Source organism: Raphanus sativus, chromosome 1 (assembly GCF_000801105.2).
Source record: "Raphanus sativus cultivar WK10039 chromosome 1, ASM80110v3, whole genome shotgun sequence".
NCBI lineage: Eukaryota > Viridiplantae > Streptophyta > Magnoliopsida > Brassicales > Brassicaceae > Raphanus > Raphanus sativus.
Genome location: NC_079511.1, coordinates 11,748,263 through 11,766,782, shown reverse-complemented (window position 1 = coordinate 11,766,782; position 18,520 = coordinate 11,748,263). Strand labels below are relative to the sequence as shown.

The 18,520-nt window shown below is 34.1% G+C and overlaps 3 protein-coding genes and 1 long non-coding RNA gene across 5 annotated transcripts; 2 read left to right on the top strand and 2 right to left on the bottom strand.

The window, feature by feature from the left end:
* Positions 1 to 1,654: 1,654 nt before the first annotated feature.
* Positions 1,655 to 2,400, bottom strand: LOC108853509 (uncharacterized). Its single transcript, XR_001949731.2, has 2 exons — positions 2,169 to 2,400; positions 1,655 to 1,982 (listed from the first exon to the last, which is right to left on the bottom strand). It is a non-coding gene; the product is annotated as an uncharacterized LOC108853509 (long non-coding RNA).
* A 4,169-nt stretch (positions 2,401 to 6,569) lies between these two features.
* Positions 6,570 to 8,861, top strand: LOC108858973 (ubiquitin-fold modifier-conjugating enzyme 1-like). The gene is made up of 4 exons (XM_018632817.2): positions 6,570 to 6,792; positions 7,646 to 8,076; positions 8,156 to 8,217; positions 8,538 to 8,861. Exons 2-4 carry the CDS (start codon positions 7,744 to 7,746, stop codon positions 8,665 to 8,667), a joined length of 525 nt encoding a protein of 174 aa, XP_018488319.1. The 5' UTR covers positions 6,570 to 6,792; positions 7,646 to 7,743; the 3' UTR covers positions 8,668 to 8,861.
* Positions 8,862 to 13,102: 4,241 nt separating this feature from the next.
* On the top strand, positions 13,103 to 14,407 carry LOC108845398 (ubiquitin-fold modifier-conjugating enzyme 1-like). Its single transcript, XM_018618617.2, has 3 exons — positions 13,103 to 13,545; positions 13,627 to 13,688; positions 14,009 to 14,407. The coding sequence occupies exons 1-3, from the start codon at positions 13,213 to 13,215 to the stop codon at positions 14,136 to 14,138; spliced, it is 525 nt and encodes a 174-aa protein (XP_018474119.1). The 5' UTR covers positions 13,103 to 13,212; the 3' UTR covers positions 14,139 to 14,407.
* Positions 14,408 to 14,506: 99 nt separating this feature from the next.
* LOC108859085 (alpha-mannosidase I MNS5) lies at positions 14,507 to 18,423 on the bottom strand. Of its 2 annotated transcripts, none has more exons than XM_018632935.2 (15): positions 18,178 to 18,423; positions 17,695 to 17,737; positions 17,549 to 17,614; positions 17,413 to 17,474; positions 17,245 to 17,344; positions 16,883 to 17,065; positions 16,733 to 16,781; positions 16,430 to 16,609; positions 16,176 to 16,296; positions 15,977 to 16,058; positions 15,799 to 15,884; positions 15,589 to 15,689; positions 15,341 to 15,482; positions 15,098 to 15,248; positions 14,507 to 14,936 (listed from the first exon to the last, which is right to left on the bottom strand). In XM_018632935.2, exons 1-15 carry the CDS (start codon positions 18,348 to 18,350, stop codon positions 14,718 to 14,720), a joined length of 1,758 nt encoding a protein of 585 aa, XP_018488437.2. In that variant the 5' UTR covers positions 18,351 to 18,423; the 3' UTR covers positions 14,507 to 14,717. The 2 variants fall into 2 exon arrangements, with proteins under 2 accessions (XP_018488437.2, XP_056860354.1); XM_057004374.1 differs by having other exon boundaries at positions 16,176 to 16,239.
* Between the last annotated feature and the right edge of the window lie 97 nt (positions 18,424 to 18,520).

The following is an 18,520-nucleotide window of genomic DNA, read 5'->3' as shown; positions in this document are numbered from 1 at the left end:
TTAAATGTCATTTAAATACTACAAACACGTTCTATTTTCTTCCATTTCAATGGTTTGTTGATGATTTACATTTTTATTGATCATTTTCTAAATGTTGTTTATTTGATGGTTAAGTGAAATTATTTATCCTTTGGTGAAATTGCTCGAGCCAAATCTTACAGTAAAAATCACAAAAATGCTTCTTGAGCTAGACTGAACCCAAATCTTCGAGTTGATAGAATCATCAGACGCCCTCAAAAAGAAAGTTTTTGAAGAAATTGTTGTTCTAATTAGCAAAAGTGGTCTCGCCAGACGAGCAAGAAGCTAAGGAGTTCCGAGCAGCCATGCTCATGGCTAAGTATTGATGTCATTTTGTGGCTTTATTTATGTTTCGTGTTTCATTTTGCATTTTGATTCCTCAATTTAAATCCAAATAAAAACTTAAGATTCTATCATTATTGTTAAAGTACTCATTGTTCTAATGACAATTTGTCAAGAAAAAAAAACTTTGTTTCGGTTTGTCCTAAAATAATAATATGGCTGCTTACCTCCTCCTATTTCTATTTACAGTATGCATGGATGGTCCCTTAGCCCATGCTGCTTTTGCTAGAAGATTTCCCATAGCTGCTTTGACTGAACCACTTGAAAACTGAATTCCCAGTGAACAACAAATTATAAAACTCATTTCCTTTTTCTTTTAATATGGTGGTTAATACAGTTTGCTTATGTTTTCACTTACTTTAATTTTTCTTCTTGTCGTTAATTGGTGAAACTCTTTACCTTTTGGTGGAATTGCTCGAGCCAAATCTTATGGCAAAAATCACAGGAATGCTTCTTGAGCTAGACTGAACCCAAATCTTCAAGTTGATAGAATCACCAGATGCACTCAAAAAGAAAGTTTTAGAGCAATTGCTATTCTAATTAGAAAAGGTGGTCTCGCCAACAGATGAAGCTAGACGAGCAAGAAGCTAAGGAGTTCCAAGCAGCCATGCTCTTGTCTAAGTATTGATGTCATTTTGTGGCTTTATTTATGTTTCGTATTTCATTTTGCATTTTGATTCCAATAAAAACTTAAGATTCTATCATTATTGTTAAAGTATTCATTGTTTTAATGAAATTTTTTCAAGAAAAAAAAAACTTTGTTTCGGTTTTTCCGGAAATAATAATATGGTATCATCTATGCCAAACCAACCATAAACACAAAGAGATTATCTATAAGAAAACATATGCTAAAACAACCATAAAACCAAAAATAAAGATTACATATAGAAAACTCGCAACAAAGATAAAGATATCAATTGTCTTTTTATATACTTTACTTGCTGGTCTGGTGAAACTAAGATATCAATTGTTTCATCCAAAAAAGATATCGATCGTATGAAATATTCATTTGCTATAAGGTCTAACACTACAAGAAAAATGGCTTTTATTAGCGGACGAAAAACGCTATCTAACGATACGATAGCGGTTTACGAAGCGATGTATCATCGCCCGTCATAATAGGTCAGACACATTAGATAGCGGTTTTTTATACTGCTATCTTATTGTTATATATAATAGCATTTTTGTGTGTGCAATTAAATATTCTTTAATAGCATATCTTTTGTGTTATTGTTTGTATTATTAAAAATTAAAAAACAAAAACAAAAAAACAAAAAAAAAATACAAATAAAAATATTTTAAAAACTTTATATATCAAAATTAGTTAACCGGTATACAAACTAAACCAAGCTAAACCAAAAAAAAAACTAAACCAAGCTAAAAAAAAAAAAACTAAACCTAAAATGTCTAAATCTAATAGAGCCGCCACCACCACCTCTCTGTTCTTCTTCTTCCATCTCCCATCTTCACACCACATCTTCGCCACCTCTCTGTTTCTGACGCATCATCGTCTCCGCCGCATCAATCACCGCAAGCTCGTCCACCTTGCCGCATCGTCTTCTTCCTCTTTCATCTCCACAACACCTCTGCCGCATCTTCTTCCTATTCTTCACATTCTGTTTCTAAGAACAAAAATAATATCAGAATCAAACAATGAGAGAGAGAGAGAGAGAGAGAGAGAGAGAGAGAGAGAGAGAGAGAGAGAGAGAGAGAGAGAGAGAGAGAGAGAGAGAAAGAGTTGATGTAGATTAGAATCAAAGATTAAAGCAGATTGTTAAAAGGTTAGTGAAGAAGACATAGATACTTACGGAGCTTCACTGGTCTTGGACGCTCCGGCTCGGCAAAGTCGCAAACTTTATTTGCAGGTGACCGGTGGTGGTAAGAGAGGCCAAACTCAGTTTGTACGCCATGGATGCACGCGATGTGCAGAAAAAGTAGAAAGATGAATCTGTGAGTATGAAGTGAGATGGGGAGAAAACGTACAGAGAAAACTAGATGAGAAATAAACAATTCTTAGCCATCGATTTATGTAATCCAATGGTCAAAAATAGTTATCCCTGATTTCAAGAATCGACCAATAAAAAAGCAGCACCGAGATTGATCTTTTGGCCTTCAGATCATAGTTAATCAATGGCCCAAATAAAACAACACATTTTTAATCTATAGTTGTTTTAGAAATTGTTTGAACTTAAGAAAATAGATAAAATATTTAACATTTCAAATATAAAATGTGTGATTTGAATTTTGTGGTTATATAATTAAAGAAAAAAAAGATATGGTAGTTTCGTGTTTATGTTAAAACAAATAGAATTCAAATTTTAAGGTTTTAAGTTTATTGTGGTTGTTTAGGGTTTAAGAGTTAAAGTTTTTTTTGATAAAAAAGTACAGTTTTGTGTTGAAATTCTGTGAGTATACATATAATAAATTTATTTTGATTTAAACGTGTATGTTTTAGTATTGAAATTTTAGAACTATCAAATATGAAGTTTAGGATTTTAGATTTAGAGATTATGTATGATATAGGGTATGGATTTAATGTATATAGGTTTGGTGTTTAGTTTTAAAATATTTAAGTTTATAATTTTATATTTAAGATTTGGAGTTTAAGTTCTAAAATATTATAAAGATTATTATTGTATTAGTGTTTAATTTTTGCTTTTTAGAGTATATGGTTCAGAAGTTTGTTTAGGGTTTAGGGATTCAAAAAGTACACTATTATAGCGTTTATTATTTTATGTGCTATTAAATGTATACTATCATAGCGTTTCTAATTATGCCGCTCTATCGTAGCATTTTCAAAAATACAAACGCTATCTAAAAGTAACGGATATGTCAAACATAGCAGAAAGCGAAAAAACGCTATTTTGGTCTGCTATTAAAACGCATTTTTCTTGTAGTGTAAGTAGATACTCTAACATCTATATGCATATTACATTTATGTTTGATAGTGTCAGATACTCGATAGTGTCTTTTCAAATATAAAACTTGTATTTACAAATTTTTTATATGTAAAAAACATAATTTTATATCACTATGTTGATTTTAGCATGATATAAAAGATATTTTTAATAAATCAAAAATAAGAAGATCATTTTAAATGATATGTATGTGTGTGTGCACGCAGGAGAACATTCCATATGGGACGTGTGAGAAAGGTGAAGTGGTCAAAACAGGAATCAAAACTCATGACGATTGTGAAACTTACAGCTTATATGCCGAAGAGACCAAAAGGTTATGGTCATCCATCTACCAAACCGACTAGACTTGGGCTTTTTGTGTTAGTCGTAACATTGGTCTCACTATTTGGACTTCAACAGTTAATATATCCTCTTCCGGTTGATCACAAATAACTAGGTCTGGTTTAACTCGTACAATCAAGGAAAAATCAATGTTTATAAAACCGAATTGGTGACTGAACAAGGAAAGTTCTGGATTATAGGTTAATATGGTTAGACATGGTTCACTCGAGTTCAAACAAAGTTTAAATAAGTTCAATCATAGAATAAAATAGAATTACATCTAAATGATTTGTTAACTATTTTTGGTAAATTTTTCAAACATAATTAAATTTATTTTGATGATTTAATTTATAAATAACTAAGGGTTTTCTTTAAAGTAGAAATCAAATGTAAATTTAATATAAAATTAATATCTTTGCTTTAAATATAAAATTAATATCTTAATTTAAATATAAAATCACTATTTTGAATCTTTAATATTAATCATTGTAAGTTATGAAATTTAAAAATTGAATAAAATAAAAATATAATTTTTATTTTTAATAGTTGTTATGATTTAAAAGCCAAAAACAATTAACAATTTTTTTTGCTATAGTAAAGTACAAACATACCCAGTTTTTATCCATCCAACCTATATATGTTTTGGGTTTACTGTTTAACCTTGTTCAATCTCCGGTTCGGTTCAGATTTATTTTAACCTAGTCCGATCTCCGGTTCCATTCAGATAGCAAAAACCTATTTTACTTGTAGTGACTCTAACACAAAGTTCATTTATTCAACGAGAATCACACTTACAAAGGTACGCAAATATTTTTGTTTCTATACCATTGTCTCCATTACAATCAAATGTGGTATGTTTTATTTTTTCTCCTTTTCTCACAAAAAGTTATATCCCATTTAATTTTTATTGTATTTTATATCTCGAAAATTTGTTGTTTTATACAGTATCATACACAAACTTGAAGAATAAAACAGTTTATCGTTTAATTTTATCAAATTTGAGTAAATCTTATAGAAATATCATTAGATATTTTAAAGTCTTGAATATAATTATATACCAAAATACAATATTTATTAACTATTTAGTAAATTATATGATTCAAACTAAGTCATATTCAACAAAAGATATGTGGTAGAAAATGTTACTCGTCATTTTTTTAGCGCGTGTTTTCTACACGGTCCAAAATATATATTCAATTCCAATTATGAAAAATTTGTTCTTAGTTACTCAAATAGGCAAACTGTTTTTACTATATATCAGACGAAGCCCTTGGTCGGTAACCCTAAATCACATTTTGGTCTTCTGAATATTCTACAATCTCCACTGCTTAAACATGCCTCCTCTTTTTCCTGTTTACAATATTGATGATCCCTTACGCCTTGCTGATTTTAGAAGATTACATGTAGCTGCTTTGGCTGAAGCACTTGAAAACCTAACTCCTAGTGAACAACGAACTGTAAAAAAAAATGATTTTCATTTTATTTATTTTTGAAAACAAGTTTGCGTGTCTTTTCTTTTTTCTTACTTTGATTTTTCTTTTTGTAGTTGATTGGTGAGTCGCTCTACCCTTTGGTAAAATTACTTGAGCCATCTTTTGCACCAAAAATCACAGGAATGCTTCTTGAACTACCCCGAACCCAAATCTTTCGGTGCATAGAATCATCAGAAGCCCTCGAAGAGAAGGTTAACGAGGCAATTGTTGTTTTAATGAACTGGCTTCCCAGCGGATTAAGCTAGAAAAGAAAGAAGCTAAGGACTTCCGAGCAGCCATGCGCTTGTCTAAGCTCTGATGTGATTGTGTTGATTAATTTATGTTTCATGCTGCATTTTGAATCCTCATTTCTGTTTAAAATAAAAATTTAAGGTTCTATCATTATTGATTAATTACATACTCAATGTTTTAATGCAAAACTGTTAAAATACATATATTTCATTTTGGATTGTCAAAAATTAATAGTATGGGATTATCAGTGCCAAACCAAAACATAAACACAAAACAACCATAACATTGAGTTTGTTACCAATAATGATAGAATCTTAAGTTACCAAAAACAAATTCCAAGGCCAAACCAACCATAAAAACAAAACAAAAAAAAAGATTTGTCTATACAAAAAATTCGTAACAAATATTCAATAGTATGAAATATTATACATTTACTATGAGGTTCTAATAAGATAATTTAACATATATGAGTAATACATATACTTTAAATAATGTCGATAAAATGAATTTTCAAAAATTGTTTTACGTAATAACTAGACAACTAGAGTTTGATCCGCACTATCGCGCGAGTTTTGATTTTTCTTTTATAAATTGTTTAATGAAATTTTAAACATAATATAGGTTCCTATTCATTCCAGAAGAATCTGACTTGAACCACGTCCATAAATTTGTAATATCCAAATTGAATTTAATTTTAAAACAAAAAAAAAATCTATCAAAAATAGAAATTCGTACTTGAATGTATACTTGGATGTCCAAGCCTGATTCTTTGAACAAATAATCTTTTATTAACTGGTTTGAATGTTTGTCACGTTATTATAGTAAATACAATTAATAAATTAGTCAGGGATAGTGAAAATGGAAGTTATAGCAAAACATTTTAAAATAGGTACGTTATGGTTAATACTTTATAATAAATATTGTCGAGTTAATTAAAAGTACAATAAATGAAGTAGTTCGGATTAAGAATCGCTTAAAAATAGGCAAGTAAATTTTGTAACTTAGTCTTAATAAAATCGATGATGACAAATGATTTGACATGTCAAATTTTGTTTTCTACAAAAATAGCACTAATATATCTAAAGAACAATTCTCCATAATATTTTTTTTTAGTTTGTGTCTCAAAAGTAACACTAGAAGCTAAAAGTCACAATAATATCATTCATTATCTGTTCAAAAGACTCTAATACCCTTCAATTAATCATACATCTAACCAAAAAGTAATCTCCGCCTCTTGACTTTACTGTCACCTTCTTCTCTTTTCTCGACAACGCCGGAGATAAAACGCGGTGAATCTGCAACCGTCGACTCTCTTATCGCCTTCATCTCTCAGGGTTTAGGGTTTCCATAGATTGGAAAGTGCAAACCTTTAGGCTCATGAAGCATTGGGTCATTTCCTCAGTAGAAGAAAGATACAAGCTTTGAGTATCTTTGCAACTTCCCGGTGATCGTAAAACTTACAGCAGCAGGTTGGATTCGATTTGATTTCTAATTGACTTCGTCTAGATACTCAGGGTTGATATAGTTTTCATTGATGTTTTCGGCTCTGCTTTCATTTTGGTACTTTGCTCTGGTTTTGACATATTCTGCTTAGTAATGAAAGCGTTGGGATTCAAGATGTTAGCTTTGGATGTGTTCTTGTCAAATCTTATGACTTTTGATGTATTATGGTTTTTAATTGCCTTTTTGAGTTTTGGTTATTTGATTGTTGATTGACTCGTTAAAGGGAAGCTAAAAGCATCTTCTTACTTGTATTGTGCTGATTGTTATTTAAACTTGTCAACAATTATGTTAAACTGATGTGCATGAAGTTGAGAAAATGATTGTCTATCGGTGTGATTTGATCTTCTTATCTCTGATTATCTCTGTTTGATCTCATAAAACTTGAAATCATCAAGTATAATGTATTGAAATAAACTTGAAATCATCAATTATCTCAACGATTCTGGTTCCATCTTCCAATTTCTTTCACCTACATCAAAGCCATAATATTTAAATAAGTATCCATTCAATTCAAACATGGTGTGAGAAATGTTAAAGTGAAATTTAACAAAACATCTCGAGTGTCTCTGCTAATAATAGTGACAGGTTTGTTCTCGTCAATCCAAGTGCAATGTGCCTCATTACACATTTTCCTATCACTAAGTCTAATTCCTCATTTCCTTTACCCATTGTGTAAATCTCCATGTAAAACACTCTGTACATATGCATATCAGAAATTTAATTGAACCAAAACAGACCAAATACCAAATTTAAAGGTTTAACCAATACGAAACCAAATCGCATAGACGGTTTGATTTTTTTTTCTTTTGCATCGGACAGGACATATCAGAATCAAAACATCCCCTGGAACTGGTTCCGACCGATCAAAACAAATACAATTTTAGGTCTGTGAGAGAGCAAAGAGAAAGATAAGAAAAATGGAAGGATGGGATCCGAGCACAAAGTCTACGTTAACGCGAATCCCTCTACTGACGACAAAGGCCGGACCAAGAGACGGCGACGCATGGAAACAGAGGCTTAAAGAAGAGTACAAGTCTCTGATCGCCTACACACAGATGAACAAGTCCAACGACAATGACTGGTTCCGCATCTCCGCATCCAATCCGGAAGGCACTCGCTGGACTGGCAAGTGCTGGTATGTTCACAACCTCCTCAAATACGAATTCGATCTCCAGTTCGATATCCCTGTCACTTACCCTGCCACTGCTCCCGAGCTCGAGCTCCCTGAGATTGACGGCAAAACTCAAAAGGTTTGTGCTTTTGTATGGTTACGACAGGAGTTTTGTCTCTGCTCAATTGGGTTTTGTCTTTTTTTTTTGTTTTCTGTAGATGTATCGAGGTGGGAAGATTTGCTTGACTGTGCATTTCAAGCCGCTCTGGGCTAAAAACTGGTATGCTTTGTGGCTGCATAGACATTGTTAGAGAAGCATGCACTGTTTTAGACAACTTTAGATCTGTTTCCCATTGATTTTGACAAGGATTATGCAAGAACTCGCAGTCTTGAGTTGTTAATTAGATTAGTTGGTTAATTCTAGGCTGTGACACTCTACTAAGCTGGTCCGGAATCAAAGTTATTGTCCTCATGTGAACATTTAATTTAACAGAGATTGGGGTTTATGCATATCCATTTCTGTGACGAACATGATCACGAGACATTACTCATTTTCTTGCCATTGATTAATAACTCTTTTTGTTTGTCTTTTTTATGCAGTCCTAGGTTTGGTATAGCACATGCACTTTGTTTGGGGCTTGCTCCGTGGCTTGCTGCAGAGATTCCAATCCTTGTGGACTCCGGCATGATTAAGCACAAAGATGACGCAGCCTCATCTGCAGAATCTTAGACCTCTCTATCCGTGTCAGAGTCTGAGGTGTTATCAGTAATAGCTTAACTCAGAAATGACTGAGGTGGATGTGTCTGCCATATACAACGTTTACATGAAAAAAACCACCCCAATAAAGATTTTAAGCTATTGCATTGTTTTTCTTCATATACTTGTACAACTTGAGAGTATTTGATGTTTTTCATACTTTGGAACTGGTTCGTGCTGACTTGAAACAAGCTCCAAGTTGTAGAAGCATATAGAAACCATATAGTCACCAACATATGCATTAAGAAGGCGAATTGAAATGACAGTTCTATGTTAATCAGTTTTTAAGGTTGATATTCCCATAGTAAAAGAAGAAGACATAAAAAACCATGTCAAGATCTGATGATACATTCCACAGTGATACAACAATTCTGGGTAATGAATCTAATGATGCAATAAAAATGCAAAACACATCTAAAGAAGACTTGAATTTGGTTACAAGCAAAACACATCTAAAGAAGACTTGAATTTGGTTACAAGCATGTGTTTAATCACATCAATTCTGGGTATTCTTCTTAATGAGTAGTGAGAAGGCAAAGAGATTTATTATTCTTAGTAAGCCAAGGACTATAACAAAACAAGCTCAAATGTAAATTATACATTAACTTAGTTCAAAACGATGACTTTCTCATAATACTAGGAAATTACTACGAAAAGTTTAGAACTGCATATATTAAAAATCAATCATGTTATCCTTGCATGATGCCGTGAGTAAAGTTTAACATAAGTCATGGAACAATGATACTATACCATGTATTCTCTTTTTCTGAAACCACAAACATAATAATACCCATAGGGATGTAAAGAACATAGCTATAAGCCCTATGGAGTAGCAATAACTTATATATGAAATAAGTGCATGTACATATCTGGCTTTGGCTCTGACCCAATAGGATGCTTGAGCTTAGGAAGTGTTACAAGACAGATATTTAATCTCCAATTGTGTTGCTATCATGCGTAACCAAGCTAAAAAAAATCAAATTTTCTATTATTGGATTTTCTGGAAAACTATCGTGAAAGTTTGAAACACTTTTAAATTAAAAAAACGTCAAATTTTTACAAGCAAACTTATCTCAATCACACTCAGGAACATTGAGATCGTGGATAAAATCCCAGATTTTCAATTCCCAAATTTTCAATCAAAATCCCAGATTTCAATTTTTAAGAGGAGTCATACCGAATATTTAATCTCCAATTGTGTTGATTCCTCTTGTTTTCTATCAAAAAGTACGTTAAAATCTATGAAGAATATTTATGTTGAAATCTAGCTGAAATTGAATAACAGGTGAAATGAATTCTTTTCCAATTTTATTTCACAATTTTGATCATTCGGTTACATAAGATACACATATACATCTCCTATATATAATATAGGAACATTTGGAAAGATGTAACCTTAATTTTGTAATAACTAAAAAGATTTATGCTTATGTGGCTATCAATTAGATAGTCAATTAGTTATATGTGTCAGCTTTACAATTGAAAAACAAGATGGTCCAATTCGATTTTTATATCTCGCTAGATACATTCAATACAAGTAAATATATATTATACTTTTTAAGTATCACATTGATTAGTAGTCTTAAATTCTTTCCTTAAATAAAATCTATGAAATTACTTAATATAATTAACATATATAGGATAATTAATGATTATAAATCATACATATTTGATTACAATTTTTGTATCTTCTCTCTTATTTGACTAATTTTATATTTGACACTGTTTAAACAAATTTTTCGAAATCTTGTTTATGCTCTTTCCCTTGTGTTTGCGGTTTTCTCTTGATATCTTATTGTCCTTGTTTAAATAGAGCTCGATCTGATGGTTGATTTTGATGCTGCTGTTTTTGAAAATGACAGGCATGTGCTGGACCATTGGCCTCATAAGACAACTATCGGCTGAACTCAAGATAGATGGAAAGCTTCCTTTTGATGATTCTCTATCAATCCAGGAACTTGTACTGTTTGTGCACAAGCATCTTCTGAAGGAGGACAATTTTGAAATCAATAAATTGGTACATGCTGCAAAGGCCTTAAAAGAAAATGGTACAGCTAGCGAGAGTTTGTCTCCTTTGGACTACAAATTCCACCACATTCGATATTTTGATGTAAGAAAAACTTAAATTGTCACTTTCTTATTCCTGTTGATTTACTATTTTTTTAACACTTCTTTATTTTTTGTTGTCCTCTCAGGCGGTGTTCCAAGGTATAAAATAGCTGGAATGACTGTTCATGATTCCAAAGATTCCCCATCCTTTCTCCAATTTGAAAAAAATGCTGGAAAACGCTTTGAAGAAGTCTCATGTGGCCGCATCCATCTATGTGCATGATTCTTACAATCGTATTAGAGGAAAGGTAACAAGTTATTGTATATTTGTCTTTCTCTTTTTCCTTTTCCTGTTTTGACTGCTGCTAATGAACTCAAGTTTTTTTTTTCTTTTTAATTTGTAGTCTATCTATAACCCAGGTGAGAATGACAATCAACATGGGTTTCACACAATGTTGCTTGTGGGACACGGTATCGATAGGTATGGTAATGCTTTCTGGGAGTTTCAAGACTCTTATGGTAAGAGGTGGGGAGACAAAGGGTTTATCAGAGTTGCGAAAGGAATAGGTATAATTCGCGAGTTTGTCGAGTTTAAACTTCCTTGAAATGCAAACAGCAAGAGAACTTTTGACACATTGCAAGCAAACCTTTAGTTAGTTTTTCTTTGTATGACAACGTATCATAGCTTGAACCGTTTCGAAACAATTGTTTCTCTATTTCTATTTTCTCTTTAGAAACTTTATAAGTATGTAAAAAGAATTAGAAAGCTCACGGGAAGCTATAACTTTTGAAACATTGCAAACCTTTTGTCATAGCTTGGACCAGTTTTTTTTTTTTTTTTTTACTCCTTGTTTTTTCTTGAAACTTTAAAATGTAGGCTGTTAAAAGAAAATTTAGATACGCGTGATTAGATTTATATTGTGTGTTCTCGAAAAGCAACTACTACATACGAATTTTACACGCTTAAAGTTGGTTAAAAGTTGGGAAATATAACACAAAAGTGGAGCAACCAATTATATGAAAAGGAATTCATTAAACAAATTAGTAACCACCTCACATGGGTTGGCACAAATAACAAACTCACATAAGCTGTGTCATTACATCCCCTATATATTAAAAGAGAAACATTTGAAAAATTATAATCTCAATTTTGTAATAATTAAAAAAAAGTCTAATGTTTAGGTGTCATTCAATTAGGTAACCAATTATATTCAATTGAAAAATAAGTAGGTCCACATTCGATTTTTATATGTTGCTAGATACATTCGTTGGTTAAACTATATGATATGATATGATATTTACGATAGAAACATTTATGATTGTTCCGCTAGATATAATTACTATTTTCTTTTCTTTCTTTAAATAAAACCTACAGAATTACCATAATGACTAATATATATATATATATATATGACAATTAATGTTTCTAATAATAAAGATTTGATAACAATTCATATCTCCTCCATCATTTTTTGTTTAGTTTTATATTATTAAAATAAATTAAACAATCGAATTAGCTATAAAATTAAAGTTTACTCTCTTATTCTCAATCGAATTTACTCTCATTCTTACTTAATATCTCTCACTCTCTTTGGCTCTAACTGGTGAACATTAAAATAGGAATATGAATGAGAAGGAAAAAATGTGCATGAACAAAATAAAAAGAATGAAAACGAAATTTATTACTCTTGTTCCATATGAATTTTGATAAGGAATGTTTTTGTTCTATAGTTTCTTAAAATTTAAGAAATGACAAGGAATCACACATAGCAAAAATTCCTTATAAATGATATAATTTTAAAAGAATGAGTATGAATTGGTTATTCTCCTTAGTTCCCTATGTCACCGGTCATTTCAATATGACTATACTCTGTTTCTATATCACTCACACACCATTCTTTGTATATTCTTACAAATCACACTTCTTTTGGATAAAGTGGTCATGACTCATGACTGTTCAGTAAGACTTGTTGATGGCTAATCCTAGTGGACCAGATGGACTTTTATTTCTTTCTAGATGGACCTTTATTTCTTCGTTAAATGGGACCAATTTGAATATCTAATGGCTTGGTTGAATCCTTGGTAAAGTGAAAACAACGAGGCCAATTTTAGATGGCCATCCTGAAGTTGTTAGATCCACCCCCAAAAACCACTGATAGCAATTCCATCAGACCAAGACAAGAGGACACATCTCTATAGCCACCGGAGAGGTGCTTGTAGTTTCGTCTGGCGTTAGTAAGTCGCAAATCACATGCATCACATTCTTGCAATGCAATCCCTAAAACCAAACCGAATACTAGATTTTAAGGTTTAACCAACACTAAACCAAATTGCAATTTTTTCGGTTACAATTTCGAATTTTCTTACTGGTCCCATGCTCCTCAGACAAGACATCAAAACATCCTCCGTTTCCGACCGATCTAGAGAAAAACATTTTGAGGGCTGAGAGCAAGAGATTAGATAAGAAAAATGGAAGGATGGGATCCGAGCACGAAGTCTACGTTAACGCGAATCCCGCTTCTGACGACAAAGGCGGGACCAAGAGACGGCGACGCATGGAAACAGAGGCTTAAAGAAGAGTACAAGTCTCTGATCGCATACACACAGATGAACAAGTCCAACGACAACGACTGGTTCCGCATCTCCGCATCCAATCCCGAAGGCACTCGCTGGACTGGCAAGTGCTGGTATGTTCACAACCTCCTCAAATACAAATTCGATCTCCAGTTCGATATCCCTGTCACTTACCCTGCCACTGCTCCCGAGCTCGAGCTCCCTGAGATTGACGGCAAAACTCAAAAGGTTTGTGCTTTTTTTTGGTTTCGACAGGAGCTTTGTCTCTGCTCAATTGGGTGTTGTCTCTTTTTTTTTTGTTTTCTGTAGATGTATCGAGGTGGGAAGATTTGCTTGACTGTGCATTTCAAGCCGCTCTGGGCTAAAAACTGGTATGCTTTGTGGCTGCATAGACATTGTTAGAGAAGCATGCACTGTTTTAGACAACTTTAGATCTGTTTCCCATTGATTTTGACAAGGATTATGCAAGAACTCGCAGTCTTGAGTTGTTAATTAGATTAGTTGGTTAATTCTAGGCTGTGACACTCTACTAAGCTGGTCCGGAATCAAAGTTATTGTCCTTATGTGAACATTTAATTTAACAGAGATTTGGGTTTATGCATATCCATTTCTGTGACGAACATGATCAGGAGACATTACTCATTTTCTTGCCATTGATTAATAACTCTTTTTGTTTGTCTTTTTTATGCAGTCCTAGGTTTGGTATAGCACATGCACTTTGTTTGGGGCTTGCTCCGTGGCTTGCTGCAGAGATTCCAATCCTTGTGGACTCCGGCATGATTAAGCACAAAGATGACGCAGCCTCATCTGCAGAATTCTAGACCTCTCTATCTGTGTCAGAGTCTGAGGTGTTATCAGTAATAGCTTAACTCAGGAATGATTGAGGTGGATGCGTCTGCTATATACAACGTTTACATGAAAAAAAAAACAATAAAGATTTTGAGCTATTGCATTGTTTTTCTTCAAATACTTATACAACTTGAGAGTATTTGATGTTTGTTCATACTTTGGAACTGGTTCGTGCAAGGTGTGGATATTCTATTACGAACCTTTTTACATGGGATTGCTTATAAAGTTGAGGTCTGCTCTAGATTTGTTGATATCGTTGAATGGTTTTGCAGTTACTAATGCTGACTAGAGACCATATAGTCACCAACATATGCATTAAGAAGACGAATTGAAATGACAGTTCTATGTTAATCAGTAGGCGAATTGAAAAAGACATAAAAAGCATGTCAAGATCTGATGATACATTAGACAGTGATACAACAACTCTATATTTTCCTGTCCAACAAAACTTGTCTTTCCGAATTACTTTACAGTGTCTATTCATAAACCCCACTTCTGGTATTCTGTTTTTTAAGTCAGAAAAGTTGTATGTATAACTTATAAGGGGTTTCCTACCACAAGCCGCAGAATCCAGCTTCGCTGCAGGATCTTTGTCTACAAGTAGTGGCGTCAACTCCACACTCTCTGTTGCTCCAACACCTATGATCTATTTTCTGGTCAGGAACATGGCAAACACTCTCTCTATGTTGCTCAGTAAATCTAGAGTTTGGAGCTATCGATGGACAGACTTTCATTGACAATGCACTTGCTCCACTTTCCCATTCTCCACTCTGCAGTAAATTTATAGTTTTATCAGAAGCAGAGAAAGGACTGTATCAACTGACAAAAAAACAGCATCGCTAATCGCTAATGCACACTAAATAGACAGTGCAAACTATGCATATAAATCTTATATCTTCAAAAACGATCAGAACTAGAACAAGAGCCAAACCTTTGAAACCGTCCAGTTGCCAGAGAAATAACTTTCTGGTAGTTTCTCATGCCAGGAGCTCATAACATGTATAGGATGGCCCTCGGTTGTGAATACATAATTTCTTTTCGCCACAAATGAATCATCGAAGAGGAGATATAAGTACTTGCACCTACAAGTATGAGATAACAACCAATATGATGTTCTGAGTTACTGGCATTGTGTAGGTGAGAAATTAATTGGTGCAGGGAAGTGTGATTTCACGTTTCAGCGAGAAAGAAACTGTGCTGGTGATCTTCCAGTTGCATGGTCGTCACATCTCTAACACTTGCAAAACCCCCTGCCACCTTCGTATACCGATTAAGAGATTTCACCATTGCTTCACCAACATCTAGGTACCATGGATCTTCCAAAAGCAAAACAAATGGATGAAATAGCGGTCTATTGTCAACGGAGGTTGCCCCAAATGAGGTGGTTCGCATAGTGTGAGACAACAAGAAGAATGCAAAAACCTTTTGTAGCTTGGTATAGGTAGAACGTGGACTCTGCTAATTCAGGACGCAGTGGATAGTACCTCTCAGTAGGATGTATCATTTGATGATCCAGTAGATACCTGAACAAAGATTCTTCAGCATCCTTTATAGCCCAAACAGCAAACTTGAAATCACTGAGAACTCAAGATCCAAGTAGGAAGCCAAAAAAAAGGACAATTGATTGCATACCTTTCAGGTATAACACCAAACTTCTCCCATGCATGGAAAAACTCCCGGTGCAATGAATTTGCAGCTGCGACATCCCCAACAAGAACCTAGTAGTAAGAACTTGAGAATGACAACCAGAATATCCTCTTTTCATCTGTTCTTCCAAAGGAATTTAAGTAATCCATTCAAATATATATACCTGTAGACCAGGCCAAAACGCCTGCAGACTTGTGAGCTGCCAATAAGTTGGTTTCCCACTCCACATATTAGCTTCATGGTACCTAAACCAGGCAAATCAACTCATTACTAACTCTAGCAGTTTTAATTTTGGAATAATAAAAGTCTTGATGTCATAATGGTGAGATTGTGAAGTACGTTTCTTCAGGCTAGTATATTACCAAGGCCCATATCTGAAGTACTTTTGAGATGCCAGATACGCCGAACGAAACATTCGCCAGTAATCTTCCTTTCCAAAAAGAATATAAGCCTTCATGAGGTATTCATAGAAAGAGTCAACTCCTTTAAATGACCAGAAATGAAATTACATCAGAGGATTCCACACATATGAGTAATTTTGAAAGGATTCTGAAGCCATCTATTGGAGAAGAAACAAGAATTGCCACAGGAACTCTTCTGAAAATGAACAACATACCAGCTCCAATACCGGAGGAATACTCTAGCCATTCCCCAGTTACCACATCTAATGTTGTCCCAAGCAGATCTAACGAACTGCGCATCCTCCATAGCTGACGAAGCGCACGAAGTGCAACTGATTCAAATCTAGGGTCACCAGTGAGCCGTGACAATGCTCCCATTTCAAGAATGAGAGAACCTAACATGTAAAACAGCATATCAATAAACACCATGAACACATTTGAACAACCAATTTCACCAAAGAAAGATAGCTGTGTTTGTTTGCCGTGTAAGAGAAACAAGAAAAAAACAAGATACATACCACATCCTGAAGTGCTTGTTTCAGTTGTCTCATTCTCCATTACTCCGTTCTGCCCAAACATATTATTTTGGGTCAAAACCTTTTTCCTAAAGTACTAAAAGGACGAGCTCAAGTTATTTTAGGTGCAGGCTATAAGTTACGTTTCAGTACCTTAAAGTTAATCCATGCATAAGGTAATCCTGTGGGTGTTTCGAACGCTGGCAAAAAGCGGTTTCCAAGGTCTTCGGCTAAACGAAGAAGCTGATTGTTGTAGGAGCCCTGGATCAACCTATTAGTTGAATCAATTGCAAGAAGATGAGCAGAGATAAGTCCTCCAAGAAGTCTTATATTGCACTACAGATCAGAAGTGAAAATAACACAAGTTAGAAGCATCAGAATACGAGGAACCTCATTTATGGAAGGAAAATTCAACAGAATTTAACTTAATATCAATGCAGCTCTAAGAAGAAATAACTTTAACCATTTATTAAGTACAGTCCTATGAAAGAGCAAATAACGAAATTAAATTTTACCTCAAAAAGGTTGACCCGTACATCAACATCGAATGTTAGATTCTCTGAGAGCCAGAGAACCCTCTTTTCAAATTCTGTACTGTTCCCCAATATAGCAAGGCTGGAACAGAAGAGAATAATGTGAAACTGATATTGAACAACCGCTTAGGAAGGCTTTCACTAACATACCTGGACAAAGATTCAACAAGTGTAACAGCTGATCCATTATAATCTGCCGGCAGGTGTTCAAGCTGGAAATCAGAGATGTTAGTAAATATTCTTCTTAAAATAGTTTACAGGCGCTCAATAGGAGCTAGTAAGTTACCTTGAGATTGCCAAGCTCACTGAGGGAGTCTGTGAAACTTTTTGTAATTGGCTTTAACTCATCATGCTGTTGGAATTCAGAAGGTAAAGAAACTCAGAATTCATAAAACTCTTACAAATGATAAGTTGAAAGTAGTTGAGACTAACCGGAAATGCGTAAGTCATGTAGTTGTCATACGCATGATAGAACCTGTAAAACAACATGACCACCAAGTATCAATAATACTTCGCTTGCTCTCTTCTAATTTAATATTCCATTTAGGAACTGCACTCACTTAATTCTCATAAAAGACTATATAAGAAGAGTTTAAAAGAGAGAACCAAATTACACAATGCAGACTAATGCGCCATCAAAGCCTAGTAGTACCATCTAACTCTCTCTCAAATAGTGTTGGTGATTCCTAATGAAACAAAGGAAAAGCAAATTCAATGCGATAAAGATCTGACATCTCACCCGTTCAAATACAAATCCCTTGAGCTACAAAAAATATCTTACAACGGAACCAAGAAAAAGACCGACCCCAGGAAAGATGAGCTTGAATTAAAGCACATGTTTTATTACCTAATCCCAGAACGAGCTAAATTCAAAAATGATCAAGCATTGACATTCAAAAAAACAACGTTGCTTACATCTCGCGGACTTTCTCTCGCATTTGTATCTTCTTGACATGCTGCGAGGAGGGGTCGATGAAGAATGCGAAAGAAATAAGGAAGCATATGTATACATGCTTGAGATGGAGAGCACGAATCATGACAAAGCCGTAGGAGAAGAAGCTAATAAAATCGATGGTGATGATGTGCATTCATCCTATCCTGGGTCTGATGATCTCGAATCGTCGTCAGCTAGAAGATGACGGACCAATGAGACTTCTCTAATTCGGGGATTCGTTCCCCCTTTTCAATTTACACTTTTGTCCTTTTTACTCGCAACAAAAAAAAACGACCGACCGAGACAACTCAGACAAGAGAAAAG